Here is a 17,638-nt window from a genome sequence, read left to right on the forward strand (position 1 = left end):
GTTAGATTATTTTGTACACTGTTATGGATGTATGTTTGGCAATGCTTTTAAAGAGAATATATATATATATAAAAACACATACCCTTCCTTCCCTTTATATTAATTACAGTCACATGAAGTGAAAGAAGATTTCTAGTCTTATAAATTGTTCCCTATTAAGGACACAGGGCTGAAGTAAATTATTAAAGATAAACTGCCAAAGCCAAGAAAATAAATTAGTGGGAAGTGTCATAACAAAAAAAATTCATTTAGTATTTTTATGGTGGTTTATAGAATATGTGACATGAACAACAAAAGATTTATGTCACTGCTGTTACTTACTTCACGGTGATGAGTAATTCAGTACTTTGGAGATAAAACGTGCTCTATAAATGCTTATTATCATGCATTCATTATTTTTGTTTTTTCCCTTCAGCTTGGACAATCAGCAGCATGTCCTTCTGAGAAACTATACTCTTTTTCTGATCTTCAGTCAAGTAAGTAATCACCATCCACATGGCTGTAAATGCATAATACAATTGGTTTGTTTTCTTCTGGCTTGCCCTTCTGAAATTTTGTTCTGTGGAATAAATCGTAAATGAAAAAAATCAAAGTGTAGAAGGGAATAGAAGACCCTCTTTGAACTGCTGATATTTCTGTGGAAAATTAGGTTACAGTTTTCTACTGCTAGTGTGGGGCCAGTTCTTCACTTCTTGCACAACTTTTGCCTCACTTAGAGTATGCACCTTATTTGTTAGGCTTGTTTCTTTAAGATGACATCATATCTGCTAGAAGAGGTAGAAATTTCTGAGTGAATCTAGTTTAAAAAAACAAATCCACACACTTTTTGGTCATAAACCCTTTTTATCTATTTTAGTTTGTTGTTAATTTAATATTGCCTTTGTGCATAAAGATTCAACGGAATTTCTAATAAGAGAAAAATAAGACTGTTTGAGGCTCTTATTAAATGTTTGTTTTTCTGAAAATTCATTGTGAACAGAAAGATCAGATTGTGTTTCCATAAGTTTCAGGTACCCATGGAATAGTTCTGCCTTCTAGTCTTTCAAAGTTAGGCAGCTTCTAAAATAGACAATACTGATCCTTTCAAGTCTTGGATAGCTCAGAGTCTCTATTGGTCTGACTTCAATGGCAAAAAGTACATTTAGTTCAATTTATTGCAGCATAAGAGAAAATTAATAGTAAAGGGGACATTGTGTAGATTAATGTAAACATTTTGCTTGCCTTTTAAAACTGCTCTAATTTGGCAGGGAACCATGGTCTAGATTTTAAGTAACTTCATATATGTAGTATCACTGAAATATTAAAAAACCCGAAGACACAACTATTTATTATGCTATTTTTGTTTTTATTCTGTAGTGCCTGCCATTGTATTCACCTTTTTTGCATAATACAAAGACAAAGGAACATTAGTAAGGCAACCAGTTTAAAAGTGATAACTCAGAATTAAAATGGATTCCTTTTATTAGCTAGTAGAATGCACTGCTGGATATTCTTAAATGAAGTGGTTTAGGAATATTCAAAAAGGGATTAGACACATACGTGAATAAGAACAGCATTTACAATTACTTTAGTGAGATTACAGGTTAAAAACTATTGATCCTCATGCTTGAGGATATTCCTGGAATCAGTAAGAAATTTCCCTTCATAATATAGTATTATACAGCTCTCCAGGTGCACTGTGGGCAGTGAGTTTCCTTTGAAGCATTGGGTATCCACTGCTGCTATGGTACAGTCTTACTTTGTGATCTTCATTTCTTGCATATTAACTGGGGGGCAGAGTCTGGTAAGGTATGGAGAACAGTATCTCCTGAAAGATACTGAGAGGCCTGAACTTACCTTGCCTTCATCGAAATCAGTGAGAATGAGGGGTATTAGGAGCTGAAGTAGCTGGAGGATCAGGCTAAGTGTGAATATATGATACAGAGTCTGTGAACCTCTGCCAGAAAACTTGCAATAAAATTCTAATTTTTAAGAAAATCCAGGCATTGCAGAGAGTGTATGCTGCCTCTCAGTGGCTTTAAAAGGCTTGTTTTTTTTTAAGGAACTAGCAATGGGAGGCAAATCTCAGATACATACATTTACTGTATCATCTGTGTCTGCTCCCAGAGCTTTAGTAGTATGATTTCTGCTGTATGGTCTTAAACTCTGAAGTGCCCCTTGCTCAAAAGCCATAGATACTAGCTGATACTGTTGCTTTCTGGAATGACACCTGGTGAGCTGTGATACTTACGTAGTCTTGTCAAGTCATCTTCTATGTAAATGTTTACTCTTGCTGTCATAAAGCTTACAAATTCAAAGTTTCACCAATATAAAAGAAATTTTTGAGATGGCAAATTAATTGTTGGTGCATATGATTAGGTACTGAGTTTTTTGATGCCCCCTTTTTGAGGGTCCCTCCTTCCAGTTGTACCTTACCTCTTTGTTGCCCATTAGATTAGGAGCCACCGAATCAGACAGCGGTTTCAGGGATTAAACCCTAGCAGAGGTTTCAGACCCCAAATGGGAGTATCTCCCCAAATGGATGTAATCAGCTACAGCTGAGCCTAGTTAGGCTCCAACCCTTAAAAAGCTTCCCTGAGAGGAAGAGAGAGGAGTTTGCACCCCAGTAGTTGGGATGATGAGCTGTGAAGGCATCAGAGTGTTAGCCTGTTTGTTTGAAGTTAAGACTGTTTTGACAAACAGTATTGTTTGTTTGGAGTTCAGACTGTGAAACTGCATGAGCTGAATATGGTTTTAGGCTTTGCTGGTTCAGGTTATTTTGGTTGAAGAAGTCCCACTGAAATAAAATAGAAGCCCCAGAGAGGCTTTGTTTTGCTTAAGTGGGGCTGCCTGTAAGCATTCTCATTAGCCACTCATTCGCTTGTCACTTTCCCCAAAAGCAATTGCTCCTCACCCCTATTCTACACCAAAGATCATAACACGCAATTGCAAACTATAGCTTTGTTTTACTGCTCTGATGATCATTAAAGTTGGTACAGAACTTCATTACATTATGCAGCTGTAGCTCTTCTCAAACAACAAGCTTTTATTAGGCAGAGCAACAAGCTAGGAACACCACAAGCTGGTTTCCATCTGTGTTACTGGAGATCCCTCCATTTTCCGGAACCCTTAGTACATCACAGAGACATCTAGAGTTTGAGCAGCACAGCTGCAAGTTAATACTGTTACAGAAGTTAATATTTTTGCTGCCATTTTTGTTTGCCACTAGGATTTTGCAAGGGATCTGTATAATGGACTGGTAGTACCACTATCTTAATTTGTCATCCATCAGATCATTACTTTTCAATACTATTATGTACTGCCTCTTTGGAATGAGAATTACTTTCTTTGATTTACTATGTGTGTGGTTTATACATCCCCAATGTCACTTCACCAATTTGCTTTTCTCTCTCTGTATATATGTATTCTCCTTTGGGAGGAGCAATATATTCCTCCCCCTCCTCTTTTCAAGATCTACTCTGCCAATTTCATAATCATCAGAATCTGTTGCACACGTTAAATCTGAGATTAATGGTCTGGAATGTCACCTTGATCTTCTGCTGCATTTGCTACTTCTGCATTACTCTTAATGCATTAGTACTTAAAGGTCTAAAATTGGTGAAGGTTGTACAGGCTATTTCTACTGTGGTTACATTTATCAAGATTCAAATCCAGTATTATTCTTTAAAAGTTGTAATGCATGCAGAAAGGAGTATATTTACAACATTGTGTGCAAATACTTTGCTGTCTACCTCCTGCTGGTGTCTGTAGGAGCTGCATAACAAAATCTCTGTGCATAATTTAGTAAAGTTGTCACAAACTTTATGTAGCATTGTCTCTCCAAGACTAGGGTCTGACACAGTTAAACACATTTTTAAGCACACAGAATTAAGGTATTTACAAGTTATGTTTCACTTTGATTTTTACCTTTGGTCTCATGATGAGTTGGGGAAAAACTAAGTTCCTGATCATTTGCCATTAAATATCTCATGGGACTTTTTTTTGCAAGAATTGCTGGTGTCCTGGATAAATTCCAATTTGAGTAATTACATTCTGCTTCAACCTCTCTAAATTCTCCCTGAAGTTTCAGTTGGATGCAATATTCTTGTTCACATCTGTCCTAAACTGTAGTGTCCCTCTGCACTGGGCTGTTAAATTATTGCTGTGTTCTATCACAGAGTTGGTTTCCTTTCAGTGGTGGAGGCGTGAAGTGAATCCGATCTGTCCGTCTTCATAATAAATAATAATAGTCTGTAATGTGCATTTGGATTATTTGGAATTGATGGTGTTTTATAAATGCAAAGTATTATGATATTTTATAAAACTTGAAGGAAAAAACAATCTAATGGTCTGTTGAGGCCATGCAGCATATAGATAAAGCTGGTCCTATTTGGAAGGGTTTCAGCACAAGTGTATGTGTTGAGACAGTGCTATGATAGTGGCAATTTGTTGGACCTCCTGTAGGTCTATGATCATGTGAGGTGGAAGGGTCTGCTTTTGGAGGTATAATGGAGTGAGTAGAATATCAAAGCACTCTCTCTTTTGAATGGTTAATTTAGTGTTTTTGGTGATGGAGTCTATGTTAATTTATTTTACTCCAACTCCCTATCTATTCTACATGTGTCTAATATTGCTAATTTTCTCCAATAAATGCCTGCCAAATAATGGTTGTGATTTCAGTGGATTTTGATTCGATCACCTCTTATGAAAGTCATTTCTAATCCCTTGTGCAGCTCAACATTTAAAATAATATAACCAAGTTGACCCTTGATGCAGGTGGGTGCAACTTCACTGGAGTTTTGCTTGTTCTACCGGTGTTGAATTTAATCAGTAACATATAATAATAAACTCACTTTGAAACTTTCCTCTTAGTTTTACTCTGTGATTCATATTTAAACTCATCCACGTTACCTTTCTTTCATTACTCCTTGTTCCCTTCATTGTAACTAGACTAAAAGGAAGGAGGAGACTGGGCGGAAGTGTGGCCCAGTGAACTGAGAGGAGATTTTTGGGTTCTTTTCCCAGCTCTGACATTGAATTGCTCTTTGAAGTTTGGCAATTCACCTAGCCTGATTTACAGAGATGCAGAGCACATGCAGCTCCCATGTCCTCATTTGGAATTGTTATTTTTATTATTTAATATCAGAATAATATTTACTTGTATTAGTACTGGTTTTAAATGTCAGCTTTCTTTAACTCAATCTTTATGTGGTATTTTCCCTTTCTATGTGTACCACAGTCCTTGTACCCTGCTTATTCCATTTGTCAGCATAAAGCAATTTGTGACGCTTCATATGAAGAAAGTGATATAAAAATGCATCCGGTTGTAAGGAGGATAAAATTGTAGGATAACATGCAAACACATTATAATTGTAACAAACTTAATTGACTAATTTAACATATTGTATCTGCTTACACATCTGGTTTATCTTTAGGCTTTTGATAATTCACTCACCATAATGTTTGTGATTTGGAAGTAGCAACTTGATAAACTCTGCTTAGTGATGATATGTAGCTGTCAAAAATAGTGGTATATAATTACTTTCTGTCAAAATTAAATTTGGGATTGGAAATGTCTAGATTGAACTGCTGCCATTGGACTTCTTAAAGATGTTGACAGAAGGTTTTATTCATGCTTTGCTATATTTTTTTCCCTAAGATATTGAAGAGTTAAGTGAAGAAATGAAAGAGGGTCTCAGGCACCTGGCACAGACATTGCAGCTTTATTTGAGAGTGGAGATCCAGGATGCTTTTCAGCTGCTACCTGCAATAGACATTTTTCAGATCTTCGCAAAAGTAAGTGTTAAAACTGATTCCTAACAACTCTATAAATTTTCTACTTCTCTTCTTGATTTATTTTTTGGGTGTACAACATATCCATCCAGAAAGCTTTCTGAAAATGCAGTGATATATGACATAATATCAGAATGACCAGAAAAGTCTGTTCCACTTCAGTAATTATTTAAGCAAATTCCTATCCCTTGAACAGCAGTTTTTCTTTTGCTATGATTGCTACTTAAATTAAAATAAGGATTTGCATGAAAAGGGAATTTTAAAATGAACACGACATTTTTGATGTAATTTAATAAAGGACAAAGATTGAAAAATGACTTAGGATGATTAATAAGTCATATCTTTTCCAACTGTCTTGCCTTTTGAAAAAGATGTTAGAGTACACCGTACTTTGCTTTATACTTCAGAATATTTCTGCAAAACATAATATCCTGTATTTGTAGATACATTCATATTTCTGTTTCATCCTTTTAATAACAAAGGTTATGTGTTAACGTGTTCCATAACAATATTACGTTCCTCAAATGGTAATTTCAGGTGTCAGAGACAGTAGACAGAGATGATCTGGAAGAAGTACAGGAGTTTCATTTCCACATCTACTAAATGTTCAATATATTATGTGCTATATACTATTGACTTTTCCAGTACATATTTTGTTGCCTTTGTTCTAGGAAGTTTTATTAAACAATTCCTTTAGAGGTATTGTATATGGAGAATACCTACATTTCTACTTAAGAATTTTAGATGGTGGTGGTGTTTTTTTTCTGATTGGCTGCTAGCACATTCACATATACTCCAGCATGACTGATCTCTCTCTCTCTCTCTCTCTCTCTCTCTCTCTCTCTCTCTCTCTCTCTCTCTCTGTCTTACCTTCACACACACATTGTGTTTAACTGTTTTTACATTATGATGTGACCCAAATAACCCTTTGACTTTTTTAGTCCTGTAAAAGGGAGAGTCTCTTAATAGTTGCAGTATATAGGTCTTTTGGGCTGTTTGCATGATGGATAGGGTGACCAGATGTCCTGATTTTATAGGGACATTCCCAATTTTGGGGGCTTTTTCTTATATAGGCACCTATTACCATCCGCACCCCCACCCTGACCCGATTTTTTACACTTGCTATCTAGTCACCCTAATGATGGGTTGAATGTTTTTGCAATGGAAGAAATATTGAACGGGAATATCAGCCTCATTATCAAATATATTGTCTAGATTGAATTTTTACAGAGTGCTGAATTTGGTGACTAATGTCAATTGCAGCTTTCTCTGGCAAACCATGATTATTAAGAAGGTGAAATTTATGGCAATGAAGAAAGCTCACAGAAAGCCCAATGAGTCACTCAAAACCTCTATGTAGTATGTTTAAGTTCCACTAAGAGGCTTTTGTTGTTTTGTGGAAGCCCTCTATTCTGGTATGAATTTTAACAGGTGAATTTCACTTGAAATATACATATGTATTAATCCTGTAAAGAGAATTGGCATCACGGCACATAAATCTGAGGCTTAGAAGATGAGCCTTGGTTAGTGGAATCAATCAAGTCATAGGTTGCCGTGCTGTGGCCTTGTACATAATAGTAAGCCATGAAATAGAGGCTGTAATGATACTGAGTCTGTCCCTATTCTTCCCATGGACTTCTTTCAGAGCACTATTGGACTTTTGCCTACAAATGAAAAATAATTATTGTAAATCTTTTTAATTTTTTTGTTTACATAAATAGTGATAGAATACAAAAGAGAGAGATTCCTGTGAAGTAGCTGGAAAATGCAGCCTTTAAAAGATTCACGTACCTTTAATAGGTCCCACTTTTTGTCCTTGGGTAATGAGATCGTACTGTCATCTGGCTTCTCCCCTTCAATGCATCCCCTCGTGGCTGGGCATTTGCCTCGGTTTCCATCTGTGTCCATTTAGAAATGTGACCTGTAGTGCTCAGCCGCTCTCTGTGGCTCCAGCCCTCCCTCCTCTTTTGGAGTAGTAAGAGGTGAGTGCCAAAGAGTCCTGTAATGGGCCTCCAGTTGGTAGTCTCAGGCCCTATATGTCCCTTTTCCTTCCTTGTCAGGGAAAGAACAAAGGAAATTGAAGGAGGAACAAAAATGAAGTTCAGTAGTCTTATGTTGTGAACAAAACCCTGGAGCTTCAGCAGTCTCTATTCCCTCCCTGGGAAGAGTGGCAGGGGGATGCAAGTCTGCCCTCTGGGATCTCTGAGTTGGGCAGTCAAGGACTGTTTGCTTACATCTCCTGCTGCCTCCCTGCGCTGCTTGCTATCTCTTGCAGGCATCTTCTGCATGGTAACCTTCCCTTGGATGCTTCTGCCAGGGAATTGGTCTCTCTAGGCAGATTTCCCCTATCTGATGCTGTGGAGCTCTTCAGTGATGGCTCCCAGCCTTTCCTGTAGCTGCTCTGCTCCATGTGGGATGCAGCTTGTTATTCCAGCTGTTGCTAACCAGCCATTTAGCTGCAGCTGGAGAAGAGATCGCTCTCATTATTAACTCTTTAGTGTCTGCTGCCATGTTGGAGTCTATACACCCCATCACACTGATCATCAAATCCTTTATAAAATATAAGGTGGCTGAGTTAAATAAATAATTTAAGCCTTTGTAAGATATTAGGAGGAGTCCTAATTGTTTATTTAGGGCTTTTTTTATATATGCATTTGTTCCATGCTTGGCAAAAACTGTGTAGACGCTTGATGTTCATAGTTTGGAGAATGAGCAAACCACTACGAAAAAAATTCAATTTCTATATAATTTCTAGTACCTGGCAAATATTATGCCACCTGTTCCTCTTTGCTGTGTGGTACAGAAAGGAACAAAATGCAGATATAATGGTGAACATATAGAAGTACATATATAATACAAGTAAGGCAGAAATGACTCTGCTCCTATCTAAGGACAGAACTGCTCCTCCACCATCTATCCTTCCCTACCTTCTAATGCTATGGAATTCCTTGTACGGGTGTATAGAGGGGAATAGCCACTGCAGCTGGTATGCACCCCTTTGCAGAGCATGAATTCCTTAGCAGAAACTCCTAGGTGACTTAGTGCTGTATTTGTATATTTTTAATTTTAAAGTGCCTAATCTTATTCAAAGAAGGATTAGCTGGATGATGGAAAAGTTCAGATGTATATTAAATAGGAAGCAAGTTTTCTTTTTTTCCCAGAAGAGAATATAAACCCTTATGCTTCATGGGTTAACTGAATAAGCTAAGAGATTTTCTCTGTGGGCACATTATTCATCAGTTCTCCCCTACAGGTTTTATTGAATCTTCTTCTCAACTGCCAGTTGCTGGCTGCTGTTGGATACTGGATACTGGCCTAACTGGGCCAATGGTCTGATCTAGTATGACAGTTCCTACATTCTTATGTTCCAGTGTTCCAAATAATGATTTCTACAATATTTCTTTTTTTCCTTCCAACCTGGATTGAAACTTCATAGAATTGGAGTGAATTTATAATATATTTTCTGGGATTTTTAAAATTCTGGTTTTGAAAATGAAGGCTGTTTGAGTTTGCTTCTAGTTCTTGTACATCAGGGTCTTATAGGTCATATGCAAACAAATAGATTGGAAAAAAGCTTTACTAACATTTATGAAACTGATGCTAAAGGCCTGCAACTACGTGGCATGATAAACCTGTACTACTTATTAATATATTGATTTATTTGTATTTGTGGCAGGAGCAAATTATTTATTTCAGTAGCACCCAAAGGTCCCAATTGTGAGTGAGGCCCCATTGAAGCAGGTGCTGTACAAACCCATGACAGAAAAGTCGTCCCTGCCCTGAAGAGCTTTACATTCTGTTAAACAGATGGATACAACTCATGGGTACAACAAACAGTAGGTGGGAGGGAATTGCAAGGTAACAATGAGATGCTTATGATCTACTTGCTAAGCAATAGCCATAGCACATCAGCTGCGTAATCACCTTTGAGTTTTTTGTAGACAAAGTGGCAGAGGAGAGTTTTGAGAAGGAATTTGAAGGTGGACAATGTGGTGGCTGTATGGAAGTGAACAGGATCTCCTTCCACTAGTTGAGGCAGTGTGGGAGAAAGCACAAAAGTGCTTGTTTGAAAATTTCCCAGTTGGGTGATGGAGATTTGCATCGGTAGTAGAGCAAAGGCAGGGGTTGCCAGCTCAATATTATGTTAATTAGAGGACGTGAAATAGTCAATCATTCTTGACGTGTACCATAGCATGTTTGGTATGCTATGAGAAATGTAAATATTTTTAATGCAGTGTGTCCCTGTTTTAAGAGTGATTTTGTTACCGTTGTGCTGAATGTATCTAAGCTACTACTGTTATTTAAGATGTAGTTATTACTGCTGTAGGAACAATGTACATGTTTTTACTGTCAAATTGCCCAATCTCTGCAGCTGGGTGGTTGTAGCTGTGGGCTTCTTGCCTCTCCAGTTTTTGATCTGCACATTAGGAGGGCCTCAATCCATTTGAATTTGTTTCTGCTCCCTTGTTCCTTTGCTGCTGTTCCTCCAATTTTATTTTAAGGTTCTCTTCTCGAGCTGGTTTCTGTAATGAAGTGTGGAATATCTATATCTATATAGTTAAAGAAAAGAAGAATTAAAAAACAAAGAGAACTCCCCAATAGGAACTGAATCCAGAGACCACCTTGGAATAATCTAGTCACTGGCACCACAGCGCTAGCTTGAAACTCTCCTCACTCATGGGGTCTCATTGTGAGGGGACAAAGGAATATAGAGCATAGGCTGACCATGCCATCAGCTGTAGTGCTGCTTATGTGGACTCATTACTGAATACAAGTGATGGTGGTTCTAGGAGCATGGAAAGTAGCTGGCACAGACCTACCACTGCTATGATTACTTTCTATCATTTATTATAAAAACTGGAATTACGAAAGAAGGAATCTGAATTACTAACTGTATTGACTGAGGACTCAGTAGCTAAATCCAACCATACACATTGCATTAAAAACAATATCGCACCTCAAATGTAGTTATAATATATACCAATCTTTTTGGAAGGTAGTGTACTGTAATTAATTTCCCTTACATAAATTTATAGTGTACCTAATTTTTAACAGCATGCGATATACCTGCACATATTGTCCTTTCCTGTTAAATTTAAATGTTTAATATTTAATATACCAATCTGTCTCGTATATGAGAAGGCAGCCAATGTTCTCAAAACTCTACCTGTGTTACAGGAGATTTCCTGCCATACAGGCTGAATGCCAGCGGAAAAACATTGAATTCTTCTTAAAATCTAACAAGAGGATACTCCTTTCTTGCAGGTGAAATTTTAAGGCTTTAGCACTAGATCCTGTGATAAGAAGGTTATGTGGCCCCTTCTCTACAAGAGTGACTTTGAAAGAGACTGTCTGTCATGGCTTGTATGCATGGTCACAGAATAAAGAACTACTACATCTAAGTAGTCTCAAGTCCTAAACTTGTTCTGCCCCTCGGTCAGGCATTTCTTTAAAGTTCACTAAGTGCTCCTTCTTACATTGAACTTTCTTCTGTCTTTATTTTTTTAACTTTTTTTTTTTGACCAGTCTTTTAATGGCATGCTACAAAAGAATACAGTCAAAGGTCACTTTCATTCTGATTGATGCTAGAACTTCAAGAAGGAAAATAAGCAGACATCAAAACAAAAGAGAAAAACAGTCCTGTAGTGAGATGACTGAATTCCAGACAGCTTCTGGAGAAGTACCAGTCTGATAAAGGTCAAAAGAACTCTCGAGAAGCTAGCTTTAACAGTCCTCCTTTTCTGATATTTGCTGTGCATGAAAATTTGTTGCTAACTCAAGGTCTGACTAAAATTAAACACCCTTGGCTAGTCCAAGTAAGCTGACTCAGGCTTGCAGCGCTGTTAAATTGTGGTGTAGATATTTGGGCTCAGCTCTAGGACCCTACAGTTTTACAGCCCTGCAAGCTTGAGTCAGCTGACATGAATTCCAATTGACATAGGCCAGCCGGGAGTGTTTAATTGCAGTGTAGACATACTCTGTTAAATACTCACGACAACTTAAAAACAACAGCTACACTGAGTGTGAAATCCTGGCCCCATTGAAATCAATGGAAGTTAAGCCACTGACTTCAGTGGAACAAGAATTTTACCCTGTCTGTCTGTTTCTGTGGGATCAGTTCTAAAGTTTAGCTGCTAGCTTTGGAAAATAGCAGATGTGCTTGATATGTTTTAAAACTTGCTTTTATCATGTATATGCAGTTTTCTTTCTTCCTGAAGCTGCCAAACCCTTCCCATGGGTACCATCCTCAGAGCAGGTGTCACGGTTTTGCAGGTTGGTTATTAGATTACCTTGTGCGATCTCCACTATACTTAAAATAGAGCTTGTCTAATATACACTTGAATGGTGATTTTGTTTAATTTCTGACCCTCAATATTAACCATAGATTTGTGTACAATTAATTACATGATACGACTCTAATTCCATTGAGAAATTTGTATGTCAAGATAAATCTTGAAACCTAGTTTTATGGTTTACCTGTGTCACCATAATCTTGAGCTAGAACCAGTCCTAGGATCTCATTCTCCAACCCTTCCTGGCTAACGTGGATAATCCCACTAAGTAGTCAGTTGGAGTTCTGCGAAGTGAGTGCGGGCTGGAGGATCAAGCCTTTATTATATATAGTTTTGAGATATTGGTAGTAATGAAAGCAGCTGCATACATCATTTACTGGAATCTGTAAAACATGGGCCAGATTCAAATCTGGTGTAACCCCACTGAAGATTACACCAGGAGTGAAACTGGCTCTCAGAAGAGTCCATATTAGGCCAGATTCAGACCTGTCGCTTTAGAAAGTTATCCTGCTCACACCAGGTCTGAATTTGGCTCTGAATGTTTGCAAAGGTATTCTGAGATTGTGCACCTTTCACCTGAAGTACCAGTGTTTATTTCAAAGTGATTTTAAGTGGTGAGGAAATTAATATTGGAGTAAACTGAACAAAACCATGACCTTTTTAATGGTCCCCTATTCTCAAATCCTTACATGTATAAAATGTGGGGCCAGATCCTGCTCTTGGCTATACTCCAAAAATCCCTGGATTTATATCAATTGAAATGAGTGCAGAATTTGGCCCATTACTTCTGGTCCTTTCATTCTAAATGTGGGATGGCGTGGAGAGGAGAGAAAACTATTTATTCTCATAATGGGCTAAATCCTGCAATTCTTACTCATAGGAAAATTCTGCCCTTGGAAGCATATGGTCTGCTTCTGTTGATTTCAACAGGAGACTTACACATCTAGGAGCAATGGGGCTATGCATTCCTCTTTATCTGGTAAAAGGTTACTAACAACCAGTCTCCTATCAAACGTTGCCCTACATTTTCCCCTATATTTCAGTGTACACTGATAATAAGAATAAACTTGGAATATTCTAAGTTCTTTTTGCCACCATGTAAGGGGGGGCGGGAAGGAACAGCAAAGAGGAGAAAAGTCCATATAAATTAGAACTTCATAGACATCTTTGAAATATATCAAGCTAAGTTTTTGTCCACTTTAAATTTTCGAGCTTTATGCTGGACCATGAGGTGAAATAGAGTAAAATTTGTAGGTTTTTGTTATATGGGATTCTTCATGCAAAGAGCATTCACTTTTCACTGAAAGATGTTCTGGCTCCTTAGGTAGAGTCTGAGTAGTTGATTTTTAGCTTGGAAAGAACTAAAATGGCTGTCTAGGTAGTCTTTTTTGGCAATGCTTGCTTAAAGTGTATCCTTTAACCTAGTGTTTCCTAAACTTGGGATGCCGCTTGTGTAGGGAAAGGTCTTGGCAGGCCGGGCCAATTTGTTTGCCTGCCACGTACGCAAGTCTGGCCGATCGTGACTCCCACTGGCCGTGGTTCGCTGCTCCAGGCCAATGGGAGCTGCGGGAAGCGACGCGGGCTGAAGGACGTACTGGCCACCGCTTCCAGCAGCTCCCATTGGCCTGCAGCAGCAAACTGTGGCCAGTGTGAGCCACGATCATCCAGACCCAGTGGTGAGCTGGAGCTGGTTCGCACGAACCGGTTGTTAAACTTAGAAGCGGTTTTAGAACCATTTGTTAATTGGCTGCCCTGCAAGGGAAGCTTTGATGGGCTGTGGCTGGGAAGGTGTAATTCCTCCTCCTGGCCATCGGGGGGCGCTGTGCTGAGAGCGACATGTTTGCTGCCTCCTGGCCCTGTTGCTGCTGCTGCTGCTCCTCGGACCTCTGGCCCTGGGGCTCCCCAGCTCCTCTGCTGGGTCTGGGCTGCATTCTGCTGCTCAGGCTGCTGTCCCCATGTGAGTACCCTCCCCCCTGCTGCATCCCCCTGCCCCAGCCACTCTCTGCCGCATCCCCCCGCCTGCAGCCACCCTCTGCCGCATCTCCCTGCCCCCAGCCTCCCCCTGCCGCAGCCACCCTCTGCCACATCTCCCTGCCGCAGCCACCTTCTGCTGCATCCCCTCTCTGCCGCATCCCCCTACCTGCAGCCACCATCTGCCGCATCTCCCTGCCCGCAGCCACCCTCTGCTGCATCCCCCTGCTGCATCCCCCTGCCCCAGCCACCCTCTGCTGCATCCCCCCTGCCCGCAGCCAGCCCCTACCTCCAGCTAACCCTGCCCCACACCCATCTGCAGCCAGCCCCACGTCCACTGGTGCCCTGCAGTTCCCAGGGCAGTAACCCTGCACACCTACTTCAATGAGGGGGGCCGGGAGCAGCTGGGACCCACACATGTGCACACCTAGGGTGACCAGACAGCAAGTGTGAAAAATCGAGATGGGGATGGGGGGTAATAGGAACCTATATAAGAAAAAGACCCAAAAATCGAAACTGTCCCTATAAAATTGGGACATCTGGTCACCCTAGCACACCCTCAGGGAGTGGCGGGGACCCACACATGTGAAACGGAGCTCCTTTCTAGTTCAGGCCCATCTTTTTAAAAAATAACTTTAGGTAGGGTTAACATACATCTATATTTTCCTGGAGATGTCAGGTTTTTTGGTTCTTAAATCGCCGTCCGAATTTAAAAATTCCTCCCGGGAAAATACGGACGTATGGTAACCCTGTTGGTACAAAAAATACATACTGTGGCACAACCCTTAAATCAGAACTTTTTATAGGGAACTGGTTGTTAAGATTTTAGCAGCTCATCACTGTCCAAACCTGCAGACTCGGCAGGTAAACAGACTGACCCGCCAGGGGCTTTCCCTGCACAAGCGGCCTCCCAAGTTTGGGAAACACTACTTTAACCTATAAATTAAGGAGGCAAAATATATACCAGGAATTGTAAAGGACTGCTCTGTCCTGATGTGCTATCCTCAGGATCCTTTCTTCATTCTTCAAGTCTGAAAGTTTAAATAGATTTCAGTGACTTCCTTTTGTTTGACTTCTTGGAAGGAAATCTTTTCAACATAAATTGAGTCATTGCCAATTTTAAGATTTTTAAATTTGTACAGTTCTGTTTTCATTAAAACAATTTCCAAAAAAATCACTGGTGAGAACCTGTTTTTCTGAAGGAATTTTGGCACTACTTTTGCCTATGCAGAGGAGAGAACAGTGGCTTCTCTTGACCTTGACAGTGGGTTGTTGATGGCAGGGGAAGTGAACAGGAATTGGGAGTCTTAAGTTGTGATCATCTATTCAGATATTTTTAAGGGCAGAGTGAGTGGAAAAAACAGGTTTGATCTTCATGCTCCCTCTCAGTTCTCCCTCCCCCAGATTTCAGAGATTGGTTCTGAGGTTCTGAATCTTCACTTCAAGATGTTGCTTTTAACACCAGCATAAATACATGCCTCTTCATTGTGCTGAGGAAAAAGCTCCCAGATTCAGTAATCATATCAGTGGAGAAGGAACACCCATTTACACCAACAAAGTCAGTAGGACTAATAGGATGAGAAATGTGGGAAAACAATGTAAGGTTACAATTTTATTTTTGTTTTGTTTTTAAAAAGGATGTGGCAGTGTGGGGTGGGTGTCTTCTGCTGTTACAAAGTTTCCAGCACTAACTCTACAGATCTCTCTTCAGCCTCCCTATATTTCAAGTGGTCACAGAGCTCTGAATAGTTTTGGTATGAGACTGGTATAAGCAGCTGTATGTTTATGAAACAGCTCTGTCAGTGTAACTCAGGCCTAATCTGCAAAACTACTGAGACTCATGCAGAATTATGTTTTGGATTTATTATGTCAATAAATGGCTGTTAGGGACTAGGCTGATGCCAGCTAATTCACTTTTATTTGTATATTAAGGTATTTTAAAAAATTATGCCTCATTCACAGTTGGTTTTTATAATACTATGCAAATATAATAGCATGTAACCGGAAGAGATCATTACAGCTGAAAAAACATTAAGTTGGGCTAAAAATGCAACAGAAAAAAATGAACTCATTTATGCACATGTTTCTACACCTCTTCTACGATCCCTACACTTACAGCATCAGAAGTATTTTAGGAATTTAAAGGAATGTGATATTCCTACCCACTCATTTCACTCAATTTTGCAGGAAAAAACCCAAATAATGAAAAGCCAGCTTGTCATCTTCCTGTCCATTGTGTGAGATTTTTTTAATGATCTGTAGTTAGCTTTCATCTACAGATACACTATTAACTTGTCTGGAAAAGTCTGATTTTGGTTGGTCAGAATGCGAACATAATGCCGTGTGTGTGTGCGTGCGCGTGTGCGTGTGAAGTCAATGAGAGTAGCATACTGATAGCAGTGTCAGGATCAGACCCAGAGCTAAACTCATTAGCTGTCTTTTTGATCCCCTGAAATATCTTGCTCAGTTACTACCTAATTGACTTTGTCTGTAATCTAACTGGAATTTGACTTCCAGGGTTGACCTTCAGGTTTGTTTACAGACGAGATGAGTCTTTATGAATTATCAATTCTTTAACATTTGCCTTTGCTTCTGAGACGTGCTGTCTTGACACTGAGATTGCAGATCGGGCCAAATCTGTTGGCTGGTTACCATATCTTTGCAGTAAATAAAACTAAAAACAAATTAGTGATGGTAACTGCAGCAAGAAGAAATGAAATACGGTTATTTCTGCTGTATAATATCCATGATGTACTTGAATATTCTATCAGATACTATTGCTTATAGATTTTCTGACTTCAGTACTTGTACCTTATTTTTTGTAGACACTTACAGAAACTCTCAACATTTCTGATCACTTCTGCACAGAATAATTGCAGAATACGTTCAGTCTGGTTTGCTAGATTCAATGGCTAGGGGCTGGATGGCTCAGGATAACAATGTGGAACTATTCAACCCTGAGCCATTGCTTTGAAAAAAGCCCAGAGTGACAGTAAACATGAGTCAGTGGTCCAGATGCTGTTCTGGCATAAATCCCATTTTGCATTTTATATCTTATTGGGGAGAGGTGTTACTGAGTAGGTGCAGAAAGAAGAGCCAATGGAGCTTTTAGTGGAGTCATGCTGCAAGGGAGACTGGGGAAGCTGGACTACACTGTGTGTAGTGATTCATTTCTCTGGCTCCGTAGGGCCATACACCTGCCTCCTTGGCATCCTCCCTGCCCAGCTCTGCTACCCTTGGGCAAGAGGCATTAAGTAAAAAGTCTGAAATTGAAATTGCATCATTTCCTGGGCCTTTTGTTCTTACGTCTGGGTTTTGAAGATAAGATAATATTTTACACTTGCGTGATGCCTTTCATTTGAGGATTCTGGAGCACCTTATAGATTAATGAATAAAACCACAGGGAGAGAGAAATATTGTTACTGTCATTTGACAGATAGGCAAACTTAAGTCTCAGACAGAGATGTGAGGTGACTTGCCTAGGGTCACCCAGCAGGTCAGTGGCAGAGCCAGGAATAGACCCTGACTCTCCTGACTCCCAGCTCTGCATTCAAATCACAAGGCAGTGCTACCTCTTTTACCATGGATGATGTGGCCTTAAG

The 17,638-nt window shown here is 39.5% G+C and overlaps 2 protein-coding genes across 4 annotated transcripts in view; both read left to right on the forward strand.

Annotated features, from left to right (window-relative positions):
- LOC127049534 (uncharacterized) overlaps window positions 1–17,638 on the forward strand; it is a 219,596-nt gene that overhangs the window by 184,328 nt on the left and 17,630 nt on the right. The gene's annotated exons all lie outside the window — the stretch shown is intronic.
- The window catches only part of SMYD3 (SET and MYND domain containing 3), a 690,401-nt gene that overhangs the window by 125,957 nt on the left and 546,806 nt on the right, over window positions 1–17,638 (forward strand). For all 3 annotated transcript variants that reach the window (XM_050950435.1, XM_050950434.1, XM_050950437.1), the window contains 2 exons: window positions 416–476; window positions 5,639–5,775. In XM_050950435.1, the coding sequence (XP_050806392.1) occupies window positions 416–476; window positions 5,639–5,775 (198 nt within the window). The remainder of the gene's footprint in view (window positions 1–415; window positions 477–5,638; window positions 5,776–17,638) is intronic.

Source organism: Gopherus flavomarginatus, chromosome 4, assembly GCF_025201925.1.
Source record: "Gopherus flavomarginatus isolate rGopFla2 chromosome 4, rGopFla2.mat.asm, whole genome shotgun sequence".
Taxonomy (NCBI): domain Eukaryota; kingdom Metazoa; phylum Chordata; order Testudines; family Testudinidae; genus Gopherus; species Gopherus flavomarginatus.